This window comes from Leopardus geoffroyi, chromosome E2 (assembly GCF_018350155.1).
Source record: "Leopardus geoffroyi isolate Oge1 chromosome E2, O.geoffroyi_Oge1_pat1.0, whole genome shotgun sequence".
Taxonomy (NCBI): domain Eukaryota; kingdom Metazoa; phylum Chordata; class Mammalia; order Carnivora; family Felidae; genus Leopardus; species Leopardus geoffroyi.
Genome location: NC_059335.1, coordinates 48,431,279 through 48,454,336, shown reverse-complemented (window position 1 = coordinate 48,454,336; position 23,058 = coordinate 48,431,279). Strand labels below are relative to the sequence as shown.

Sequence of the window (23,058 nt, the reverse complement as noted above, 5' to 3'; positions counted from 1 at the left end):
CAAGTCTCAGAAAAGGTGTAAGAAAGTTTTCCTAAGTTCATATTTGCCCAAGGACTGGAACCTACCTGTCTGTCAGCCATTCTGTTGCTCAGTGGAATCCTGTGTGTGGCTGGGAAGGGCCTAATAGGCAGGAGGAAGAGTCTAGAGAGTGTTGGTGGGTAATACAAAAGAAAAAATTCTCTTTATCTTCTAAATCCTGGCCTTTCTGAATCTTCCCAATGGGAAATGTGACAATCAGGGGGCTATGGAGGGGCCCAGGGCTGGAAAGAATGGTGGTGGTGCTGGGACAGAAGAGAGGGTAGGAGATGTAGAGTTTTGCTCTGGAGAGCACATCTTCTTACTGGCAGAAGAGATTGCTCTCGAAGTCTCCAACTTCCAGCGGGGAGAATTTCACTTTGAGCTTCTGAGTTTTGCCCACAGGCACAATGCCTGAGGCAGGCTCCACAGAGAAGGGCGTGGGGGGAACTTCATTCCAGTGGTCCGTGGCGCTGTCCAGAGTACTGACCGTGTGCAGCGTGCCCTGGCTAAATTGGTCTTTTTGAGAAGAACCTGGGGGCAAAACAGAGAGCCAATGATATTCTGTATTTGCAGTGGGAGGGCAGGTGGAAGGCAGCCCACTCACAGGTCCCTCTGTGGGCTCACCTCTTCCACCAGAAATACTTAGCTTTGGGCACTAAGGGTAAGGGATTGGCTCATATCTCTCACAGGAGACTCATGAAAAATACTTCTATTAATTCTATCAATTTTTCAAAGTTGTTTCCTTTTGGCTCAGGGGGTGGGCCAAAGAGAGGTCTGTGGGCCTTCTGCCTCAAGAATAACGGGCTGTGAATATAATTTTTTGGAGAATCATTGCTTGAAAGTAGGGGTTCACAATCTGGGGGCCCATTTGAAAGGTCTGCGAATCTCCAAAACTGCAACAACAGCAATGAATATTTGTCCACCAAGTGTTGAGTCTTTTTCCAAGTGCTTCATATATATCACATTCGGTATGGGTGTGTATTTTCCAGGGAGAAAGTTCATAGTTTTCATCAGTTTCTGCAAGGATCTGTAATCTCCCAAGAGGTTAAGGCCTAAAAGACAAGATTCCTAGGGGTCAGTGACTGGGGTGCTGGCCTAATGGAGGGCCAGGCTCTAGGCTCCAGGCTCCAGGAGGACAGAGGTCAGCTCTTGAGTTTCTCAGGCCTGTTTGGCTCTGCAGACACCATGAAACATTTGCTCTGCTTCTCCTTGGCTACTGAGGGAGCTGTTGGACCAGTGCTCATTTCTCCATGAACAAGGCTCTCCTACTAACTGGGGACTCGGTTCAAGCCCTGGAGTTTTCCTATCATTGTGTTTACCTTGGTTATCCGGCATTGCAAAGCTGACAGCCTTTGCAGTCTCTTCTGAGACCCAATTGAATTCCAGCTGCACATTTCCTGAATTAGTCAGTTCAAGCCTGCAGATAGATCAGAGGATGGATTTGAGAAATGTGCTGTCGATGATTTTTTTCCTGTCTACACATCATCTATACTGTTACTTTAAGTTGTCACTGTGTTTCTTAAACATTTCTTCAAAAGGCAAGTTTTAAGCATTCTGTCTGACATCATGCGTTTGCTGTGCTAGTTATATCTCCTTCTAAAACACTATTTACTATTAAAAGTAAAAATATTCAAATGTTTAGCACTTTAAATCATCTGGCACAGTACCAGCACCCTATGCAATGAGCTCTGAGCATGAGTTTGCTGTAATTCTGAAAAATTCCCATGAGAGAGGAATCAAAATGTGTTTTCCATGACAGTACTTTCTTTAGGTGCAAATTCCAGTCCCTCCCTTACTGAAACATCTCCCACTGGAAACTGTGGTCGGAAGCCATTTGACCCCTGCCTGAAATTCCTTCATTGACTGAGACTTGTCTCAAATTCTGAATGAGTAGAGACTTTTCTTGCCTCAAGTTTCCCTGCATATAAGACAAGAACCAGGAAATAGAAGCTTTTTCTGGAATAATTTTTAAACTTGATCACAATCACAGCAGAAGGATGAGGCCTTGATACAGGAAAATGATTGTGTTAGAGAAGAAAACACAAATGTCTTACTAATTTTAGTGAAGTAGTTGGAGTTGAGTTTGGAGGGGGGTGTAGGTCTAGGGGAGGGTGTAAGGATCAGATCTCCACTATTTGATCCAGGTAGACTGTGCAGGTATGCCCAAAGTCAAGTACTTTGACCTCAGGGGCTTATGTTTATTGTGTAAAAGTATGAGCACTGGCCACTATCCTAAAGACAATATTTATAAAGTGGAGAAATCTTGGTGGTACAGAATACTCTTGATAAAAAAGTTCTTAGTTCAGACTGGAGTTGGCAAACTTTTTTGTTGTTGTTGTTGCACAGGGCAACACAGCATATGTTTTTTGGCTTTGCATACCATCGGTGTTTGTAGTAACTACTCACTCTGCTGTTGTAGTACCAAAGCAGCCATAGACAACACATAAATGAATTTATGTGGCTGTGGGTCAAAAGAAACTTTATTTACAACAATAGGCAGCTGGTTGGATTTGGTCCTCGGGCCATAGTTTGCCAACCCCAGCTTTAAGTGAAATGGCTATCAACAGAAGGTACCACTTCCTCCCTTATTTCTTTTGGTTCTGTGATAATTTGAAAACTTAAAGTGTAACAAATGCAAACTGAGTTGAACAAGTTAGTTACCAATTTTTACAAAGTTGAAATGTCAGTGGTTTACATTTTTGTGCTCGTAATTCTCAAAGAATGGTCTTTCTCTGTCTTTGCATATGCTGCTTTCTCTGTCTAGAAGGCCCCTTTCTCTCACTTCTTCACCTGGCTATCTCCTAATCATCCTGTAGAATGGGCACTGCTTCATCTGGGAAGTATTCCCTGATATTCCATCTGCTTCAGGTACTCTCACAGCATACACAGGACACCATACTGCAACCACCTATTTTCACCCATTCCCCCCATGAGCTCTTTAGAGGGGGACCCATGACATCCTTATATTCTTGTATGTGAGTTAACATAACCCTTTTCCTTCTAAGGACAATTTTGACATTGAATAAATTTTCTAGCTGTTTCCCTGGAAACCTGATAAAGGAGAAATATCAGCTGTATTATTAGGCAACATTGTTTAGAGTTAACATGACCCCTAATTGGTAAATTGCATCTGGTCTGGAGGGAATTATGATTCCCTGGAGGAAAGCCATAGCTTTGGGGTTCTGTGAGTGTAGTGACTCTTGTAATTGGGCATGTCTTTTATAAGGATCATGGAAGCTATACCTATGGGGTGCTTATGAGGAGTATTGGCTTCTGTTGGTTGTGGGGCTTCTGAGCTAAGATGGACCCATTCCCACTAGTGTGGATATTGTCACCTGGAGTTGGGGAGAAAAGAATGGTTACTGGTTGGTGGTGTGGACTGCTTCAAGGACCATCCCTACTGAAGCTGATGGCCGGATGCTCCCCTCCTGGTGGACTGTGTTTCCTGGCCTGTATCTTGATTTCAGGTGTGAACTTTAATAGCTCTGTGGATCTGAATGTTTCACTGCATCCCTAGAGTTCCTCTGGTGCATGCTACATAGCTATGATGCCTGGTATATGCTGTCATAAACATTGAATAAGTATTTGATAAAGGAATAGGCAAATGATGAAATGAAAGAACTTCTCTGTGAGTGCTGGGGGGCTTTCAAAAACTCACTCAAACACTCGGGTCTGGTAAACCAGTGTTTCTTTGAAGTGCACATTGCTTGTTTCACATTGATATGAAGCAAAATTCACATTGGCACTGATCTGAAGATGCAGTTCTCGGTAGTTTTCTTCTGCTACTGAGTGAACAGGCTCAGGATCCGTCTCTATCACCTGGAACAAAGGCAGAGCTAGCTGACTCACAAGAATAAAGGGGTGGGGGGGGGGTAACAGTATTTTACCCATGCAAATTAACACCAACTTACAGAATAAATTATTCCAGTTCCAGAATAAATGATTAAGGTAAACCTAAAATGACTCCTATATGGGAAAGGAAACAAATTACTAAGAGCATCAGGACTACAGAGATATTAGTTTGGGGGTTAGATGGACTATAAAGAAGGTAGAGGAAAGGAAATAATAGAATTAGGGACAGATATTAATGAAACAGAAAATAAACTGAGAACAGAGAGGACTAATAAAGCCAAATGATGTTTATGTGGAATGACTTAAAAAGTCTTCAGGGCGATTGATCAAGAAAAAAATGAGTAAATAAAAATAACTGATATCAAAAATTAAAAAGAGGACACTACCACTGATCCTATAGATTTAAACAGATGATAAGAAAACATTATAAATAACTTTATGAAAATACATATGAAAACTTAGTTGAAGGGCAAATTCATAGAAAAGTAACTTAATAAAATTGACTCAAGAAATAATAAAAAACCTGAGAAGTCCTAATAGTAGTAAAGAAACTAAATGAAAGTAAAAAAAAAAAAGTTAAAAAAGACCTAAATAAATATACAGATAAAACTCACTAATAGAAAGGACGAATTAATATTGTAAAATTGTTAATCCTTCCTAAACGGACTTACAGATACAATCCAATTCCAATCAAGTTTCAGTCAGGGTTTCCACAGAACTTGGTAAGTGGATTCCAAAATTAGAAAAATAAAGGACCAAGAATAATGAAAATACTTCAGAACAAAACAGTATGGGAGAGGGACTTCCCTTGGAAATATCAAGACTGATTATGAAGCTATGGAAATTAAGGTAAGGTAAAACTGACATAGGGATAGACAAATTGACAATGAAGTAGGATACTGAGACAAGAAACATACCAGGCATATATGAAATTTAGATGATAAGGGAGTCATGGCAGATCACTAGGAAACAGAAGGGCTAAACAAAAAAGAGATTTGGCCAGGTCATGGAAAACCATTAAATTGGATCCTTGCCTCACACCATACCTAAAATCCAGGTGGGCCAAGAGCTTAAATACAAAAAGCAAAATTCTTAAACCAAAAAAAAAAAAAAAAAAAAAGAATATTTTTCTTCCCTGGTAGAGAAGGGTTTTAAAAAGAAGACACACACACACACAAAATATGTAAAAGATGAGATTAAAAAATTTCACTATATTAAAATTAAGAATATTTTTTGTTCATCAAAAGATACATCAAAGAAAGTGAAAAGATAAGCTATAAATTTGGTGAAGACATTTGAAGTCAAATAATAGGAAGGAATAGTAAACTTTATCAAAAATAAAATAACTCATACAGAGAACAGGCATCATAATTGAAAACTAGGCAAAAGGCATATAAGAGATGACTAGTAAGGCCATGAAGTCATTCATATTCATCTTTACCAGTGGTTAGGGAAATGCAAAGTAGATCCCAAATTAGACCATTTCCCATTCATTTAAGTGAAAAAAATCAAGAAGTCTGGCAATGCCAAGTTGTGTAGAGAATGTGGATCAGTAAGATCCCTCTGCCAATAGGAGTGTGCATAGGTACAGTGACTTTGGAAAACACAGGCATTATCTTGGAAAGCTGAAATTCACATATCTTATGACTCAGCAATTCCACTTCTAGGAATATAAACTTTTGCAATTGAACACCATTTGACATGAATAATAATGTTCACAGCAACAGTGTACACAATGGAAAACACCAAATAATTTTCAAAAGAAGAATGGATGATAAGTAATAATGGAATTTTATATAGCAGTGAAATGGGTACACTATAGCCCCATGAAACAATATGGACCACAGGCAGTAACCGTTTTTCAAAAACTAAAAGTTAGAAACTACAACAAAACGGCATGCCTTTTAGAATGAGCACTGGGTGTTATATGGAAGCCAATCTGACAATAAATGATATTTAAAAAATATAATGTATAGGTTGAAAAAGAAAGAAAAACTAAAAATCAAGGGAATGAGTAAACAAGATTCAGGATCATGATTAGGTCTACGAGGGAGGCAGGGGGATGGAATGGGTGAGAAGCACACAGGTAATTCATGTTCTACTTCCTACACTGAGTGTGAGTTCATCTCTGTTTATTACATTATTAAAAGAAACCAGCCAAAGACTAATTGAAAGAGGGACACGCATGGACCAAATATGAGATTCTGTCATGAACCAAAGATTATAACTAATCAAATTCTGGACACAGACAGAAAAAGGGAATAGCTGAAAGTCTAACCCTGATGCTGTTGATGGTGAGAGAACTTGCTCCATGAGGCATCCAGACTTAAACCAAAGCGGTTTGGGTCAAGATGTGTGGGCTGCATGGCTGGCAGGTGGCATGCTTGCCAGTTCAGTTTGTTACTTCTGAAATCAAGGTCAAATCAAGGTCATGAAGAATGGGAAACAAACTTTTCTTTTTTTTTTTGTTCCATGTAGGAAGGAAATGATGAGACACTGAACCGGAGAGCAGCAGGCACCACCAGCCATGGCAGGCCTGGTCAGATTTGTACCTGATGTCCCCACTCACCTTTCGTTTTGCAGCGAAAGAACCGGGTGTGTTTCTGAGCACATCCACCCACTTGACTGTGCGCATGCGGTCATCCCAATCAGGGACCTGGTCTGTAGGGAGCTGAAACGTGATCCTGGAGAGCTTGCACTTGACCCCCATCTTCTTCAGATTGATGGGCACTTCGGACCTCATGGTCACTACTATGTCCTTAGCACACCCAGGGTGAAGGTGGCCGATCTGCGGAAGAGCCCGATATTAGTATTTTTGGGGATCTGAGCTTGAGGACTTTTTATACCTGATGGTGACATTCCAGAGAAGGGGTAGAGCCAAAAATCTTGGCAAAAAATGCATCATTCACACCTGTATGTGTAGATTGTCTTAAATATCTACAAGAGATTCTTAGATAGAAATATAATAGTAAAGGCAGCTAATATTTATTAAACTGTTCCTTGCCTCAGGCACTGTTCTAAACCTTTACCCAGTTCTAATCCATTCAACAACACTGTGAGATGTACAGCTATTATTCCTATTTTACAGGCAAGGAAACTTGTAACTGGCTCATGGCCATACCATGAATATTGGAAGAGCTGGATTCAGACCCAGACAATATGGCTCCAGATACCACACTCTTAACTACCTGTGCTTCTTCATCAATATGACCTATATGAATTATAGACCAATGTACACAGTACATTAGCAGTTCTCAGAATGTGGTCTGGTGAACCTTGGAATCCCTAAGACCCTTTCAGGAGTTCACAAGGTCAGATCTACTTTCATCCATCATAATACTAAGATGTTATTTGACTTTTTTATTCTTATTTTCTCATGAGTACACAATGGAGCTTTATAGAGATTACATGACATATGATATTGAAACAGATCAAATGGAGAAGCAAATAGTAGAATCTAGCTATCTTCTATTAAGCCAGATATTAAAGACATTTATAAAACTGTAGAATAATGCCACTCTTCTTACTCATTTTTTATTTTGAAAAATATAGCTTTTTTCATTAAAATATGATATTTATATTAACATTAAAGGGCTTATAATTTAAAAATGAATAAATACATGTTTTTAGATATTCTCAGTTTTAATTTCTTAAAAAAATTTTTTTTTAAGTTTATTCATTTTTGAGAGAGACAGAGCATGAGCAGGAGAGGGGCAGAGAGAGAGAGGTAGACACAGAATCCGAAGCAGGCTCCAGGCTCTGAGCTGTCAGCACAGAGCCCGATGCGAGGCTCGAACTTACGAACTAAGAAATCATGATCCGAGCCGAAGTCAGACGCTCAATCGACTGAGCCACCCAGGCGCCCCCTCTCAGTTTTAATTTCTAATGTGGTAAATGTCAATAGACATAAGTCACATAAATAACAGCTTTTTGGGGTTCCTTAATAATGTTTAATAAGGTAAAGAAGTCCTAAAACCAGAAGGCTGAGATTCCCTGAAGTATACCAGATAAATGGGAAATCTAGTTTGGTTTAAGGCGTAAAACAATTTATGATTTATCATATACAAACACACACATGTGTATATATATATATATATAATAGTCCTATCATGTTTCTGACAGATAAAAATATCTCTCCTTCCTCTGGAAAGTGAAGGGTGAATAAAACTTAGTATTCCCCAGGCCACAAATGTGTGTGTGTGTGTGTGTGTGTGGTGAGGGGTATATGCATGTGTGTGTGTGGGGGGGGTGGGTGGGTGGGTGTATATAAATGGACTGTCTGAAGCTTATCTCTGTCTACTTTAACTGACACTTTACATCCCTCTAGGAAGCAAAACTTCCTGATGGCACTCAAAGATTTAAAGGTGACAGTGTAGGGACCCCAACTTTCCTTGCTCTATCCCCCTAGAGTTCTATGCTTGAACAGCCTTGGTGACTGAAACTGGGCAGAAGGCAGTGGATATATCTGGGTATATGAATTGTCCTGGGAACTCAGCAGCAAACTGTCTATGAAAAGCATCAGGTAGCCAGAGGCTAGGATCTGCTACCACATTGTCTTAGGCCTTGTGTGACGTTGAGCTTTGGCCAGCAATTCATAAAATGTGTGCTGTGAGATGCTGAAAGGGATTCCAGGTAAAATAAAGTTAACTAGATTTTAGTATGCTGAGTGAGAAAGAGAAAGATGTAATTTGCAAATGTGCTAAATCTCAGTTGTCCACAGAACCCACTACCCCCATCTTAGCTTTCAGTGAGCCACTTTGGCAGGCCTAATGCTCTAACGAACATATACCTTCGGGGACACAGGTCTACAATCTGGGATAGGAAGACCCTAGCCCCTATCCCTATCCACTCTGGGACCTATTTCATCCATAGAGACTTGCATGGAATTCTTCAACTTCAGCCTAGCGACAGTCTCATCAGACCTCATTCTCTGTTCTTAGACCAGAGGGGACACGAACTGTGTCCTCTGGTACCTGGTCTGAGTAACGGATGGTTCCTGGGCTGTTTCTCAGCTTGAGAGCCATCCGTCTCATCCCACATGTTCATGAATATAGACTGGCCGTCAAATTGGGTTTGGCTCACACCAAGGGAGTCCAGAAAACAGCAGTTGGCTTTCACTTACCTGTGGGGAAAAGCAAACTGTAGCTAAAAGGGGCCATTCAAACCGTATGACATTCGCTTGGCTGTGATTAGTCACTGTGAAGCTCACGTTATAGCTGTTTCCGATGTGGCAGTCCCCAAACTGGATGTGGTCCACCAGAGCAGCTATGGACAGAAACAGAAGGTCTGTGAGTCTTCCCTAGCCTCCTCCTGGGGCTCCCTTTCCTGAGGAGGCAACACTTGAAAGACATGGTGCTTTACCCTCATGCATTCCCCGCCCCCCCCCACCGCAAATGATTATCCTGGAAAAGTTGGAGTCACATAGCATAAACTTTCCCTCCTTGGGAAATCTATTAGTCCATCTACCTGTCCGTCTGTCCGTCCATCCATCCATCCATCCATCCACCCACCCACCCACCTTGGCTCTCACCTTCAAGAGAAAATATAAGTCCCCAATTCCATTTATTTGCTGAAACAATACTATTAAGGGTTAAAATAGGATACAATATAAAAGCCTTTGTTAAACTTGAACTATAGATAAATGATGAGTAATTTTTAGTATCGCTATGTCCCATACAATATTTTCAGACACACAAATAAAAAAATTACTCGTTTATCTGAAATTAAAATTTAAGAGGGACTCCTATATTCTGATTTTCTAAATGTGGTAACCCTATCATAATTATGAAATCTGATTTCTGAGCTAGGGTTCGCTGCTGGCTCCTGCTTGACCCCTGACAAGAGAGATGTCACCTCGTAGCCACACAGAGGGGTGGAACACCACATAAAGAGGAGTACTGATTTTAAGCCATGTTGTAGAGACTGTCCAATGCTACATTCCAGGATTATAATCAAGCTCCTAGAAAAACTATGAGCATGTGTTTATAACTCACTTCATACCAACTAGCCACACAATTAGGTTGCCTAACAAATGCATTTTGATAATAATGATGAAATAAATTTTCTCCTACCCCAAAGAATATAGTCAGCCAAAAGAAGCTGCAGTGCTTGACAGACAGTGGGGAAGTATGTCTGAGCTTTAGTGTGTACAGTGTATACAGAAGTCACCTAGGGATCTCGCTATAATGCAGATTCTGCTTCAGTAGGCCTGAAATGCTGGGGTGGTGTCTGCTTCTAACAAGCTCCCAGGTGCTGCTGATGCTGTTGGTTCTCAGAAAGCGCACTGAGTAGTGAGGCTACTGAGAATGATGTTCTAGACGTGGCACAAATCAACACCTTCTTTAATGAAACAAGCCCATGACTTCTCTTGGAATATCTGGGATACATGGTTCCCATGAAGCAGACCACGCCAATAGGAGCCAGCTGAGAGATATGAACAGGGACAACTACAGAGAGATATGTGCTCACATAGCTAATTTGGAATTTGAATTTTGAATTTCACTTTTCAGCTAAACTGGAATTAGCTAAAACTATAAGTCCCTGAGACTCTTGTACTACTCTTTGGAACTGCAGGGCTCAGCACAGTGCCTGGTACATGCATGCTGATGCTCGGTAAATATTCCTTGAGGGAACACGTGACTGAAGGCATTGTCTGAGCCAGAAATGAAGGAACATACAGTAACAAGGAGAAGATGCTTTCCTAAATCCCCAGGAAGCTGGCTGGCCTGTTATTTAAGCCGTGGTGACTGGGTGGCTCAGTTTGGCTTGGGTCATGACCTCACAGTTTGTGTGTTTGAGCCTTGCATTGGGTTTGCGGCTGTCAGCACAGAGCCCACTTCAGATTTTCTGTTCCCCTTTCTCTCTGTCTCTCCCCTGCTCACACCCTCATGATCAAAAATAAATAAAACAATTTAAAAAATTAAAACAAAAATAAAATAAAATAACCTGAGCCAACAGTTGTTAATAGCTCATGGCTGTTTTTCTCACCTGTTATCAAGTCTTCCATAGTATTTTCCTCGATGACCTCAGAGATCTCTGGGGCTTCATGGCTGCTGGAAACCAGCAGCCCATGGATGTTGCCCAAGGTGATGTCATCCTCATAACCCTCTCCCACCATGTGGATGTTCGTCTCCTCATACTGATTGTTGATCACTGACAAGTGGATGATGCCTGTCATTCTCCCAACACTTTGGGACTGGAAAATGACATCAAATCCAGCTGTGTCTCCAGGAAGAACCACCAGGGAGGCCGTGTGAGCTTTCTTTGCTGCCAAGATGAGAGAGAGACATGAAATTTAGAACCAGTTTAAAGGAAGATGTAACCATAAAGATCCTGACTCAAGAGAGGGCAGCTGTAGTGTGGGAAGGAGCCTTACCTGCAGAGGCTATTTATGAGGAGACTGGGCGTCCTACTCTGGCTGGATCCTCATCAGTTTCCTAACAAAACAGCTTCTGAGACCCATTGCCCTCTAGAAGCTATACTCCCCCTACCTACCTTTTGCATGTGGTTTGTTTTCCTCTGTAATGTAGATGTAGGAGGTGGTGGGCCACCCTTTCAGAGAGAAGACTCCTAGTTGGTCCCTCAGGTCAACATGCAGCTGGCAGAAGGAAAACAAGGTTGAGTGGTAAGCTTACAGGCTGCTCATGGGTTTTGAGTCTGGATTGAGATACTGTACTGTTTGGGAAGGCACACTGGTCATTGTGTCCAGTGGTCATGTTTTTGAGTTTCTTATTAAAAGGGAGATAAAATAAGTATTAGACCTGGGGAGGAAAAATGAAAGTTTAGTTCAGCCCTTATTGTCCAAGTAAGGAACTGGAGGTCCAGAGAATATAGGTGACTTTCCAGATTACCCAGCTAAGTAGTATCAAAATGGGGTTGCCGAGGCCTCTGCTATTGACAGAGGCGGCTGTAAAATATATACTAGACTAATAAAATGGAAATGAATACTTGTCATTCTGTGAAGGCTTACATGAATGTGAGTTCCTAAAAATCAGTATCTCCCAGGAACTAATGCATTAGTTACCTGATAGTGTCATATTGAGCAGCCTACCAAGATAAGAAGAAAACCAAAGTGGGCTTCTGATTTACTTGGAGAAAACAGATGTTTTCTAGACCAGTGGAAGCAGTATACCTGCTAAGCCATATATCTGCTAAAGCTAAAGCCATATATCTGATTTTGGGTATAAGAAATCAGTATACAGTTTTAGAAGATAGTAATGCTGGTACCATCATAAACACAATTGAACAATATAAGAAATGAGGTAAAAAGAAGAAAGAAATAGTGACACTACATAGGAAGCTTCTAAGATAAAAAAATAATTTTATGTGTAGATGTAATCTTAGTAAGAAACTATATGGAGGAGTTATATGGGAAAAAATTGACATAAAAAAGATCTAGGTAAATGGATGGGAATTCTAAATGTTGTTCTTGGCAAAGAGCCTAAATAATCTATAAGTAGAAATTCTTCCTGAATAATTCATAGGATTCCCAATTGAATTTTTTGAGGAATATTATAAAATGATGTGTAAAGTGCATCTCAGAGACTAGATTTGTAAAATTTGTTAATAAAACTTAGAAAAATGGGGAGTGGGTGAGCAGGAATTTATTGACCTAGATGATAGAACATTTTATAAAGCCACAATAATGGAAACAATGCAGGGTGATGGTAAACTAGGTAATGTGGACTCAAAACAACAACAAATAAGACAACAACATCAAGAACAATAAATTTTTTAAAGCATCACAGAGCTGAGAAGATAATGAGGAATAACCACACCAAGATCTGGGAGAGCATGGGAATCCAGACAGGCCAGCCTAAATTTATGGACTGTTTTTGACCTGGACTCAGTCAGGAAGAGGTATGTGGGAGAATGAGCTGTGCTTTTGATGGCCTGTTGGTACTAAGAGGGCAAAAGTCTTGTGAAAGGTGGGGTGTTTTCTTTGCAGTAGATTGCAACTCCAAAGGACTACCTGATAGCACCAAAGATAGGCTGGATATAAACCAGGCCTCCCAATGGCAACAATCCTGCTTTGAGTCATATACACAATCCAGAAAATCTCAAGCCCTAAAACCAGCTTTAGGTGATGTCCAGTTTCTAGGGTCCCAACGTACCTGACAGAAGCAAATGAAAATTGTCTTTGAAGAAAAATAACAGCATCCTTAGTCTTATTAGGTCTAAATAACTTTTCAAGTATAATACTCAACACATGATTGAAGATAACCAGGCACACAAGGGGAAAGGACAACATGGGCAAAAATGAGCAGGAATAACAGATATCAAAAACAGACCCACAGGGACTTCAGATTTTGGAATTATCAGGTACAGATGGCAAAATGGTTGTGATCACTATGTTCAAGAAATAAAGCCGAGTCTGTCAATTTCAGCACAAAACTAGAAATCTTAAGAACTGATTATGCATATTTGAAAAGCAGCCTAAATAGAAATTCTAGAACTGAAAGATATAATAACTTAAGAACTTAATGGAAGGTTTAATAGTGAATTAGACATGGCTAAAGAGAAAGTTAAAGAAATTATCCCAAGAAATTATGCAGAAGGGAGTGCAGAGAAAAATGGATGGAAAGTAAAGATCACATTAAAAATGAAGAAGAAATGGGGGCGCCTGGGTGGCTCAGTCAGTTAAGCGTCCGACTTTGGCTCAGGTCATGATCTCACTGTTCATGAGTTCAAGCACCGCATCAGGCTCTATGCTGACAGCTCAGAGCCTGGAGCCTGCTTTGGATTCTGTGTCTCCCTCTCTCTCTGTCCTTTCCCTACTCATATTGTCTCTCTCTGCCTCTCAAAAAATGAATAAATGCTAAAAAAATCTTTAAAAAATGAAGAAGAAATGGAGATTTCTCAACACAAAGTGAGAGAATTCACCACACCAGCAGACCTGCGGGGGTATTTCTTCATCAGGTAGCAAAGGATTTCAGATGGAAGGTTGCATATGTAGGAGTGAACAGCAATAAAAAAGATAACTATGTGGATAAATCTAAATAAGCCTTAACTGTATAAACAACAAAACCCAACAATATTAGTCATAACATCTTGTAGGGTTTAAAGTATAGAGGGAATCCAAAGCCTCCCAGAAGTTGTCCCCACTCCATCCTTCCATTTTTATGTTCCACTGTTTGTCTACTATCCCCTGTGTTCTCAAGAAGCTGGGGGCTGACTAGTTCCTGTTTATATATGACACTTTTTTCCCCCTTCTGTTCCTTTGTCTTTCCAGTCTTCTTTCTCCAGCTGGGATGCACTCACTGTCATACCCCCTTCCTGAAACCTAGTTATCCTGCAATGCCCAGCTTGCATGTCATTTTATAGTGAAATTTTCCTTGATTCCCCTAGATGGGAGAAGATCATTTTTGAAAGTCTTACGGTTCTTTGGATGACACTTACACAGTTTATCACTTTTTGTTTGTAAAATAGAAACATAAATTTAACTGCTGAACCAAAGTCCCTTCAGATGTTGAAATTCTCACCCCTAATGAGGTTTCTTTAGTTTCTTCCTTATTAAAAATGCAATGTTCATTACAGAAAAAAAGTGAAGAGTAAGGAAGATACCAAGAACACCATAATCCTCCTACTCAGCTTAGGGTATATCACTGCACACTGCTTCACACGGTAACTATGAGTGTGCTATCTAATCTGCTTTCCTACACTCCTGGAGGGCAGACACCACAGCTGACTGGGCTCTGCATGACCCATGTCTTAACATATGAGGAACATCAAAGAAGTCCTCATAGATCAGGGATGGCAGAGTCCTCAACATCAGAAGTCTTTCTTGTGAATCATTCTTTTCCCTTTCCATCCCATACTTCACCTCCAATGGTACCTGGGCAGGGATGGTGCCATTGTTCTTGAGGATGAGAGGCAGCTTCTCTGACTGACCAAGCAGAAGCCTCTTAAAGAGGAGCAAGGGGTTTCCATTTTGGTTGTAGAGAACTGGTCGCACTACCGTCACCCGCGGGAGGTTCCCTTCCCCGACGATATCAAACACAAGGCTTCGGTTCTTGGTCAGATTGCTGCAGGGAACAGCAAGATGGAGGCCTGTCAGCCTGGCATGCCAGGAAGGACATTCCATAGAGGGTGTGGCCTGCAGCCCTGCTGTAAGAGAGGGAGCTGGGGAGCTGGTACCTAGGCAAGCCATCCAAGGTAGCCTCGAAGATACACTGGTAGGTCTGCATGGTCTGCGGGGTAAAGGTCACCGTGGCAAAGGCATGTGAGCGGCTGGCAACACACATCTTATTGGGTTCCACATCAAAAATGTCAACGATTCGGGCAATGAGCTGGGGAGGGGGAGCAGGGATCAGTGTGTTAGCTACTTCGCATCAAATAAGACTTACTTCTTATCTCTACTGCCCTTGCTGTAAAATCTTCCTCATCTAAACTCTGTGGTAGACATGCTCCATCCATTTTGTACATAGTCATGCCCCTGGAAGGAACAGCCTAGATACTCTGGGACCCACTCCTGAGCAATAACTAGCTGGACTTGGCTAGACCTATGATATTTGACTCAAACAGGTGAATTAAACCATATCTCAGATAGTGCCCCCCCTCTCCTGCCACCTTTTTCTTTCCCTCTCTCTCAAACAAGTTAAGATGCCCAAAGGTCATTGGTGGTTGCTGATGTGGAGCTGAACTGGAAGCCAGACTAGAGAATAGGACAATGGAGACACCATGAGTGAGTGGCACATGGCCATTGAAAGACAGAGCTTCTGCTGGTCTTCTAAAAGTTATATTACAGGTGACAATTCCAGTTCCATAGAGCTCTGGCTACATGGTGTGCTCCGACCTTGGTCTGAGGTCTCTGATTTATTGAAGCAAACCTTGCTTGTTTGGGCCATCCTGGGTTGGTTTCTGCTCCTTGCAACTCAAAGAGCTTTAGCTAGAACAACCTCCCACAGCACTTGATCTGTCTGCATCTTGTGGCTGTGTTTTGGGAAGACTGTAGGGACCCCTGGCAAGGCCTCAAAAGGATTTTTGCATTTTTTTAAAAAAAATTTTTTTTTCAACGTTTATTTATTTTTGGGACAGAGAGAGACAGAGCATGAACGGGGGAGGGGCAGAGAGAGAGGGAGACACAGAATCAGAAACAGGCTCCAGGCTCTGAGCCATCAGCCCAGAGCCTGACGTGGGGCTCGAACTCACGGACCGCGAGATCGTGACCTGGCTGAAGTCGGACGCTCAACCGACTGCGCCACCCAGGCGCCCCTGAATTTTTCCATTCTTAATGATGGCAAGTGGGATTCAAAACTATTTCCTCTTATTTTTAAGCTGAGGGCACGAAGGCTTCTTTGCTCTTTTCAAGGGATATTATGCAAATTAGGGAAGAGGAGAATATGTATGCAAATGCCCTGTTAAAAACCTATCATTTAGAAATAAGGCTTGCTCACTTTTTATGTTTTTAGTGTGGAATAGAAAGAAAGCTGTCCCTTCGTGTCCAAAAAAAGGTCAGAGAGTAATGACTGGATATCATCAGGGCCTGAGAGAAGTCATAAAAGGGATGAGATAGCCTTTCAAACCCTAACCCTCTGTGGTGACAGTCTCCTGAGACAGCACACACTATTCTCAGCTCTAGACTAGGCCAACCCTTGAGTTATCTCCCCGCCACCATCACCCATGTGAACAATGCCAGCTCTGGGGCACAAGGACCACCTGGGCCAAAATTTCACCTTTGGGCAGAGAACTAAAGGAGCTGAGGTGAGACCAGACAGTATTTGCAGCACATCTGATCGTCTATTGACTAAGCCTCTCTCTTTGTATCCTTAATTTGCTGCTCTATTGTGAGGAAAAAGGACCTCAGTATGGTCTAACTCAGAGAGGAAAGGAGTTTCAAATCTACAGGCCCTGATACAGGCATTTATTATTTACCTTATATGTGGATGAAGCTTGGCTCTAAACCCAGCCCTGTATCCCTAGGCTTCATTTTTCTAACTATAAAATGAGTATAATAATACAAAGTCTGGTTATACAAACCTTCTGCGAGGATGAAATGAGGCAATAAATGTAAATAATTTAACACCGTGCCTAGAATGCAGCAAGGGTTAACAATTGTTCATCACTTCACCTTACCCTTATACCCTGACATCCCCCTAATCCTCCTTACCAGACGAATGTGCAACCCAAGGCAGCCTCCCTGAGCTGGCACTCATCTTTGGCTCTCCCCACAATGCTTGATCTATTATAGGTATAGGTGGCTGTTTGATGGATGAGAGAGTTACTCATTGGTGTGTACCATTTTAAAACCCAGAGGAGACATCCACTGAGAGAAATGCATGGCTCTTGGCTTAGGGGAAACTGCCCAGTTACCTCATATGATTTCCAGCAGGGCCTGAGAGCCAGATAAACCCCACTCATGTCTAGAGGCTCTAGAGTAGGGTTTCCAAGAGCTCTTTCCATAGCTTCCTGCCAGCTTCAGTGGGCCAGGGCCATTTGGGGCTGCTTACCTTGTTGGAGATGGGCTTAACTACAATGTTCACATCACAGGCGATCTTTCCCACATTGCTGATCTTGAACCGAGCCTTGGCCTGATGACCCACCAGGATGTTGCAGAAAATGAACTTGTTCTCATCCTCCACAAACAGCCCCCCACTCTCTATGGTCTGTAGGACATTGAGCAGGCTAGCGCTGTTACAAATCTTGTGCTCCTCAAATATCAAGGCACTGTTGTCAGTCACGAAGGCTGGGGAGTGGAGGGAAGAATGAGAGACGAGCCCTGATAGCCTGGTTCCTGCTTTCTGTAGTTGCTAATTTGAAGATCTGATTCCAATGGAGGACAATCATAAGAGGAGAGGTAGGGGAATTCACACAAGAGGGTGGGAGTGATGGCACAAATTCTATCTTCTCTTCTTTTTTTGTATTGCTCTTGCTGGTTATCAGACCCCAACCATATTTTCCTCCCAGTAGTAAGGAGAGGTTAGTTCTAGGATCCGGGGTGGACTTAGGAAAGAAGGGGGCATTTGGCCTATGTTGGTGTGAGGCTGCAGGGAGTCTACAGCAAAACAAGAGGAGTTCTCTCTGTGCTTTACCCGAATCTTGCTGAGTTAAAGTGATAATATGCACAGTCACTGAACATTGTTCTCTGTGTGTATGTTGCCCATGGGGAATGGCCAGGCCATGAGTGGGATTCAGTGTTCCTGGGTCCTGTGCCATATCTCATTACACCATGATTGCCAGATAATACTATTCATCTGAGAATCCTGGACCAAACTCAGGAAGACTAGGAGTTTAAAGCTGCACACCTTCTGTGCATGCCTTATAAATCTTTAAGGAAAAATATGGCTGAAGACACCAGAGGAAGTTCTAAGGACCCAGAGGAAGCAGTTCAGCTATCTGCTAAACATCTGCTAAACATTTGCATGGTTGGTGGAGGGCAAGGTCTTTTAAGGGGGTGCTATCCAATCTGAGTGCCCAGTACCTGGTAGACAGGCTTCTGCCAACAGGCTGTAAGGAATGCCGCCAGGCTGATCTCTTGGGTCTCGGTCAGATATATCGATAGCTATGAATTCCTCACATCTTCCCACGGGGTCAGCCACGCAATCGACATTGATAACCTGGGTTCCTCCGGAAGGGATGGAGCCGAACCCAGGGTAGATGGTGAACATGCCATGGGTGAAGCGAGCCTGCAGGAAAGGTTGAGGGGTGAGAGGGGTGGGGTGACAGAGTCTGAGCCCTTCTACCAGCGTTGTGAGATGGTGTCAAGAGGGACCAGTTGGTTCTCTCCCCACAGGCTTTCTCTGAACCCTAGCCTTCTTCTGGAGGCAGGGAAGGCCTGGGGAATCTTCAGGGATGGGTTCTCTCAGTGCTTCTTTCTGTGCACATTCCTTCTGACCAATCATGACTGAGTGGGAGCCTAAGGGAACAGACGTATCCCACATTGCACAAGTCTTACCCAGAGTGGAATCTGCTGGCAGAGGGGTATAGACAGAGCACTGGCTAAGGATGTAGACTGTTGAGTCAGACAGTCATGAGTTTGAATCCCACCCCTGCTATAATCTAACTATTTGACCTTGGACAAGTGACTTCTCTGAGTCTCAGTTTATCCATGAAGTGGGGCTAAAGCCCCTACCTTGAATCATTGGCGGCATCAATGAAAAAAATGTGTGTGAAGTACTTAACACAGCATCTGGCACAGAATTAGTGCTCAAAAAATGGGATATTACCATGTACTCCTCTGGTTCTCCCCCCTACCCAGCTTTGTTGAGATGTAAATGACATATAACATTGTATAAGTTTAAGGTGTACAATGAGATGATTTGATACTGATATATACTGCAAAATGATTACCACAATGTTAGTTAATGCATCCATCAGCTCACATAATTGCCATTTTTTTGTGTGTGAGGAGAATGTTTAAGATCTAGTCTCTTAGCAACTTCCACACGTATAATACATTACTGTTAACTAGAGTCACCAATCTGCATAGATTCCCAGAACTTATGCATCTTATAAACTGGAAGTTTGCACCCTTTGACCAACATCTCCTCATTTCCTCCACCACTCCCAACCCCTTGTGATCACATAGGGCTAAGGATAAAACAGGATAATCTCCCCATTTCAAGGTTCTTAATGTAATCATATCAACAAAGTTGATCATCTATCATCAGGGAAATGCAAAAAAAAAAAATCACAATGAGATATCACCTCACGCCTGTTAGAATGGCCATTATGAAAATTAGTATTGTGCACTGTTAGTGGGAATATAAATTGGTGAGAAGGAGAAGCTTTGGATAGTAAGAATACGGTTGAGTGTTGTCACAAAGGATCAAGGTCAGAGTGAGGGCACAGAAGAGCTGAAATGGATGGACGTGAGTTAGATGTAAGAAAGGGAAGTGGTGGTCAGAGAAAGGAATCTTAGAAGTCAAGAGTTCAGAAGCATCTCAGTTTCTTTTGGTGTGAGATCCAGGGTGTGACCTCGAGAGCGAGTTGCGAAGGTGGGAGAGAGGACAAGATCATTGGAACTGAAAGGTAGGGTCGTGGAGGGAGGCCTCTTACTAAAGGCAAAGAAGATACAGTAGGAGAAGAAGGCAAAACAAACAAAAAAACCCAAAAGACAAAAAACAATCCCAAACATATACCTATATATTAGAAGGGATGAGAGTTATAGAAACATATGTAGAAAAAATATTATGTATGTTAATTAAATAAAAGGCTTCTGCTGAAGAGGAAAATACTTGAGAAGACATGAAAACCAGCATGTAGAAAATTCAATCCAAATGTAATCAATAATTACCAGTGTCCACCTAGTGCAGAATACCTACTTTTTCTTATTTTTGCCTTCAATGCACAAGTGGTGGCTGGAGCTACAGCAGCCATCTTGGAACCATGAAGAAAAGTCAAGAGAATTTCAAACACCAAAGAGCCTCTAACAACACAAGCAACTGTCTACCTTATCTAAACATATTCTATTTAGACCACTAACGTTGGATTTTCTGTTACTTGCAGCTAAACACCATCCTACATGAGTAAGTCTTTCTCCTCTATGAAGCCTTCAGTGACTTTTAACACCTACCAGGAACAGTAGAACTTTATTTATTCATCTTTCTGGAGCTTCACCCTCCATACACACCTCAATTATAGAATTTACCATGTTGCTGGTCAACTGCTTATTCACCCTCCTTCCTTTATAAGTGTCTAAAATATTTCCTCTACATCCATTTAGAACCATATTAGACAGTGTTATAAATTTTGTTTTAATTGATAAACATTATTTAGAAAACTCAAGAGGATAGGGAAGTATATTGAATTTACACATATAATTGCCTGCCATATTTTTACTTCCTTCTTGATGTTCCATAATTCTTTCGTTTATTATTTATTTTGTGTTTAAAGAAATTCCTCCAGTCATTCTTTTAGGAGAGACCTGCTAAAAAGAAATTATTTTACTTTTCCTTCATTTGAGAAAGCTTTAATTTTCCATTCATTTCTGAGGCATATGTTTGCTGGATATAAGATTCTGGCTTCACAATTATTTGCTTCCTGTGCTTGCAAAATGTTTTGCCACTTTCTTCTGGCCCCTATGATTTTTGTTAAGAAAATCTGCTGTCATTTAAATAGTTTCCCCCTATATGTAAGGTGTCATTCCTCTTTCACTGCTTTCAAGATTAAAAAAAAGAAAACTTATTTTTAAGTAATTTCTACACCCAACATGAAGCTCAAACTCACAACCCCAAGATCAAGAGTTGCATGCTCTACCAACTGAGCCAGGCAGGAGTCCCTGCTTTCCAGATTTTTTTATCTTTAGTTTTTAGAAGTTTGACTATGATGTGTGTTGGTATGGATTTATTTAGGTTTGTCCTATTTGGGATTTTCCCAGATACTTGAATCTACAGGCTTACATCTTCTGCTAAATTTGGGAAGTTTCAGTCATCGTATCTTTGAGTACCTTTTCATCCCAACCCTACTTCTTATCTCCTTCTGGAACTCTGATGAAAAGGATATTAGATTTTTTGTTATAATTCCACAAGTCCCTCAGGGTCTGTTCGTTTTTTTTATTCATTAGACTCAAATAGGCTTTCAAAAGACTCAAAACAGAGTTTATTTTCTCTCTTGTTTAGACTGGGCAGAAAAATGGCCTCTCAAAGATGTCCACATCCTAATCCCTGGAACCTGTATATATATTACCTTACATGGGGGAAAACTCTGTTGTGATTAAGAACCTTGAGATGGGGAGAGTATCCTGTATTACCTTGGGACCAATGTAATCACAAGGGCCCTGAGATATGGAAGAAGCAGGTCTAACAGAGTTAGAAGGGGATGTGACTATGGAAGAGGCTGGAGTAATGTGATGTGAGAAAGACTTGATCCATTATGGCTAGTTTTGAAGATGGAGGGAGGAAGTTATTAACCAAGAAAGGCAGGTGCCCTCTAGAAGCTGGAGAAGGTGAGGAAATGGATTCTCTTCCAAAATCTCCAGAAAAGAATACACCTTTGCAAACACCTTGACATTAGCCCAGTGAGTCCTGTGTCAAGCTTCTGAAGTATACACATAGTGTAAGATAAAATTTGCATTGTCTTAAACCACTAGGTTTGAAGTAGTTTGTTTTGAGAGCAATAGCAAAGAGATATAATACAAAGAATTTCTACTGTTATGTCTTCAAGTTCACTGGGTCTTTCCTCTGTTCCCTCCATTCTATTGTTGAACCCACCAACTGAGTTTTAACTTCTGGTTATTTTTTCAGTTCCAAAGTTTCCATTAGGTTCCTTATGTCTTCTCTTCCTTTGCTAAGACTTAACCATGTTTTCATTTGTTCCAAGCATGTTTATAGTTGCTCTTTGAAGTATTTTTATGTTGGATGCTTTAACATCTTTGTCAGATAATTTTAACAGTCATTTCAGTGTTGGCATCGATTAGTTTGAGATCTTCCTAGTTTTTGATATGATGAGTGATTTTCAGTTGAAACCTGGGGAATTTTGGCTATATGAGACTCTGGATCTTACTTAAATCTTCTGTTTGAGCTGGCATTCTCTGACACCACTCTTCCAGGGGAAGTGGGGCACTGGCTCATTACTGCCAGGTGGGGGTGGGGGTACAGATCTCTGACTCAGACTTCTCATAACTGCCAGAGAGGGGTGGCAATTCCCATTTCCCACTGGTCATAGACAGATATCTCCCTGGTGGAGAGGGGTAGGAGTACCTTGCTACTGTTCTGCTGATGCTTTGGAGTAGGGAGGTCCATTGTGGGGCAGGGAGGGATGTCTCATTACCACTGGGTTGGGGTGGAACAAGGCTCCCCAAGTGGTGTCTTTACAATAAAAGGTGGAGGTGGTAGGGGGTAATGAAAGCTCTACCTCCCCACTGGACATTCTCAAACACAACTCTGGAAGAGGTTTGGGACATCTTATGACAGCCTGAATAAGGTATAATTCTAGGCTCCCCACTGGACTTTGCTAGCAGGAGTCAGATATGGCCACAGATTTTTCTGTTGTTTGACTATAATAGGTCTTTTTATTTTTTTTAATTAGGCTTCATGACCAGCATGGGGCCCAACACAGGGCTTGAACTCATGACTCTGAGATCAAGACCTGAGCTGAGATCAAGAGTCGGATGCTTAACCAACTAAGCCACCCAGGTGCTTCTGTAATAGAAAAGTTCTTATGAAAGTTTTCTGTCTTGCTGGGCTGCTCTTTTCCTGGCCCTTTGGCCAGTGGGAGCAGGCTTTTGTTGGAGCTTTTTTTGGTTTGTGT

The 23,058-nt window shown here is 41.6% G+C and overlaps 1 protein-coding gene across 14 annotated transcripts in view; it reads right to left on the bottom strand.

The window, feature by feature from the left end:
* The window catches only part of HYDIN (HYDIN axonemal central pair apparatus protein), a 430,150-nt gene that overhangs the window by 42,480 nt on the left and 364,612 nt on the right, over positions 1-23,058 (bottom strand). For 11 of the 14 annotated variants that reach the window (XM_045443449.1, XM_045443447.1, XM_045443446.1 and 8 more), the window contains 11 exons: positions 18,290-18,494; positions 17,319-17,554; positions 15,007-15,158; positions 14,705-14,894; positions 11,365-11,467; positions 10,858-11,136; positions 8,993-9,135; positions 6,440-6,658; positions 3,677-3,837; positions 1,338-1,435; positions 342-549 (listed from right to left, as the gene is read on the bottom strand). In XM_045443449.1, coding sequence (XP_045299405.1) covers positions 342-549; positions 1,338-1,435; positions 3,677-3,837; positions 6,440-6,658; positions 8,993-9,135; positions 10,858-11,136; positions 11,365-11,467; positions 14,705-14,894; positions 15,007-15,158; positions 17,319-17,554; positions 18,290-18,494 — 1,994 coding nt within the window. Of the gene's footprint in view, positions 1-65; positions 550-1,337; positions 1,436-3,676; positions 3,838-6,439; positions 6,659-8,992; positions 9,136-10,857; positions 11,137-11,364; positions 11,468-14,704; positions 14,895-15,006; positions 15,159-17,318; positions 17,555-18,289; positions 18,495-23,058 lie in introns of those variants that run through there. The other 3 variants (XR_006702763.1, XM_045443456.1, XM_045443459.1) reach the window with 3 other exon arrangements.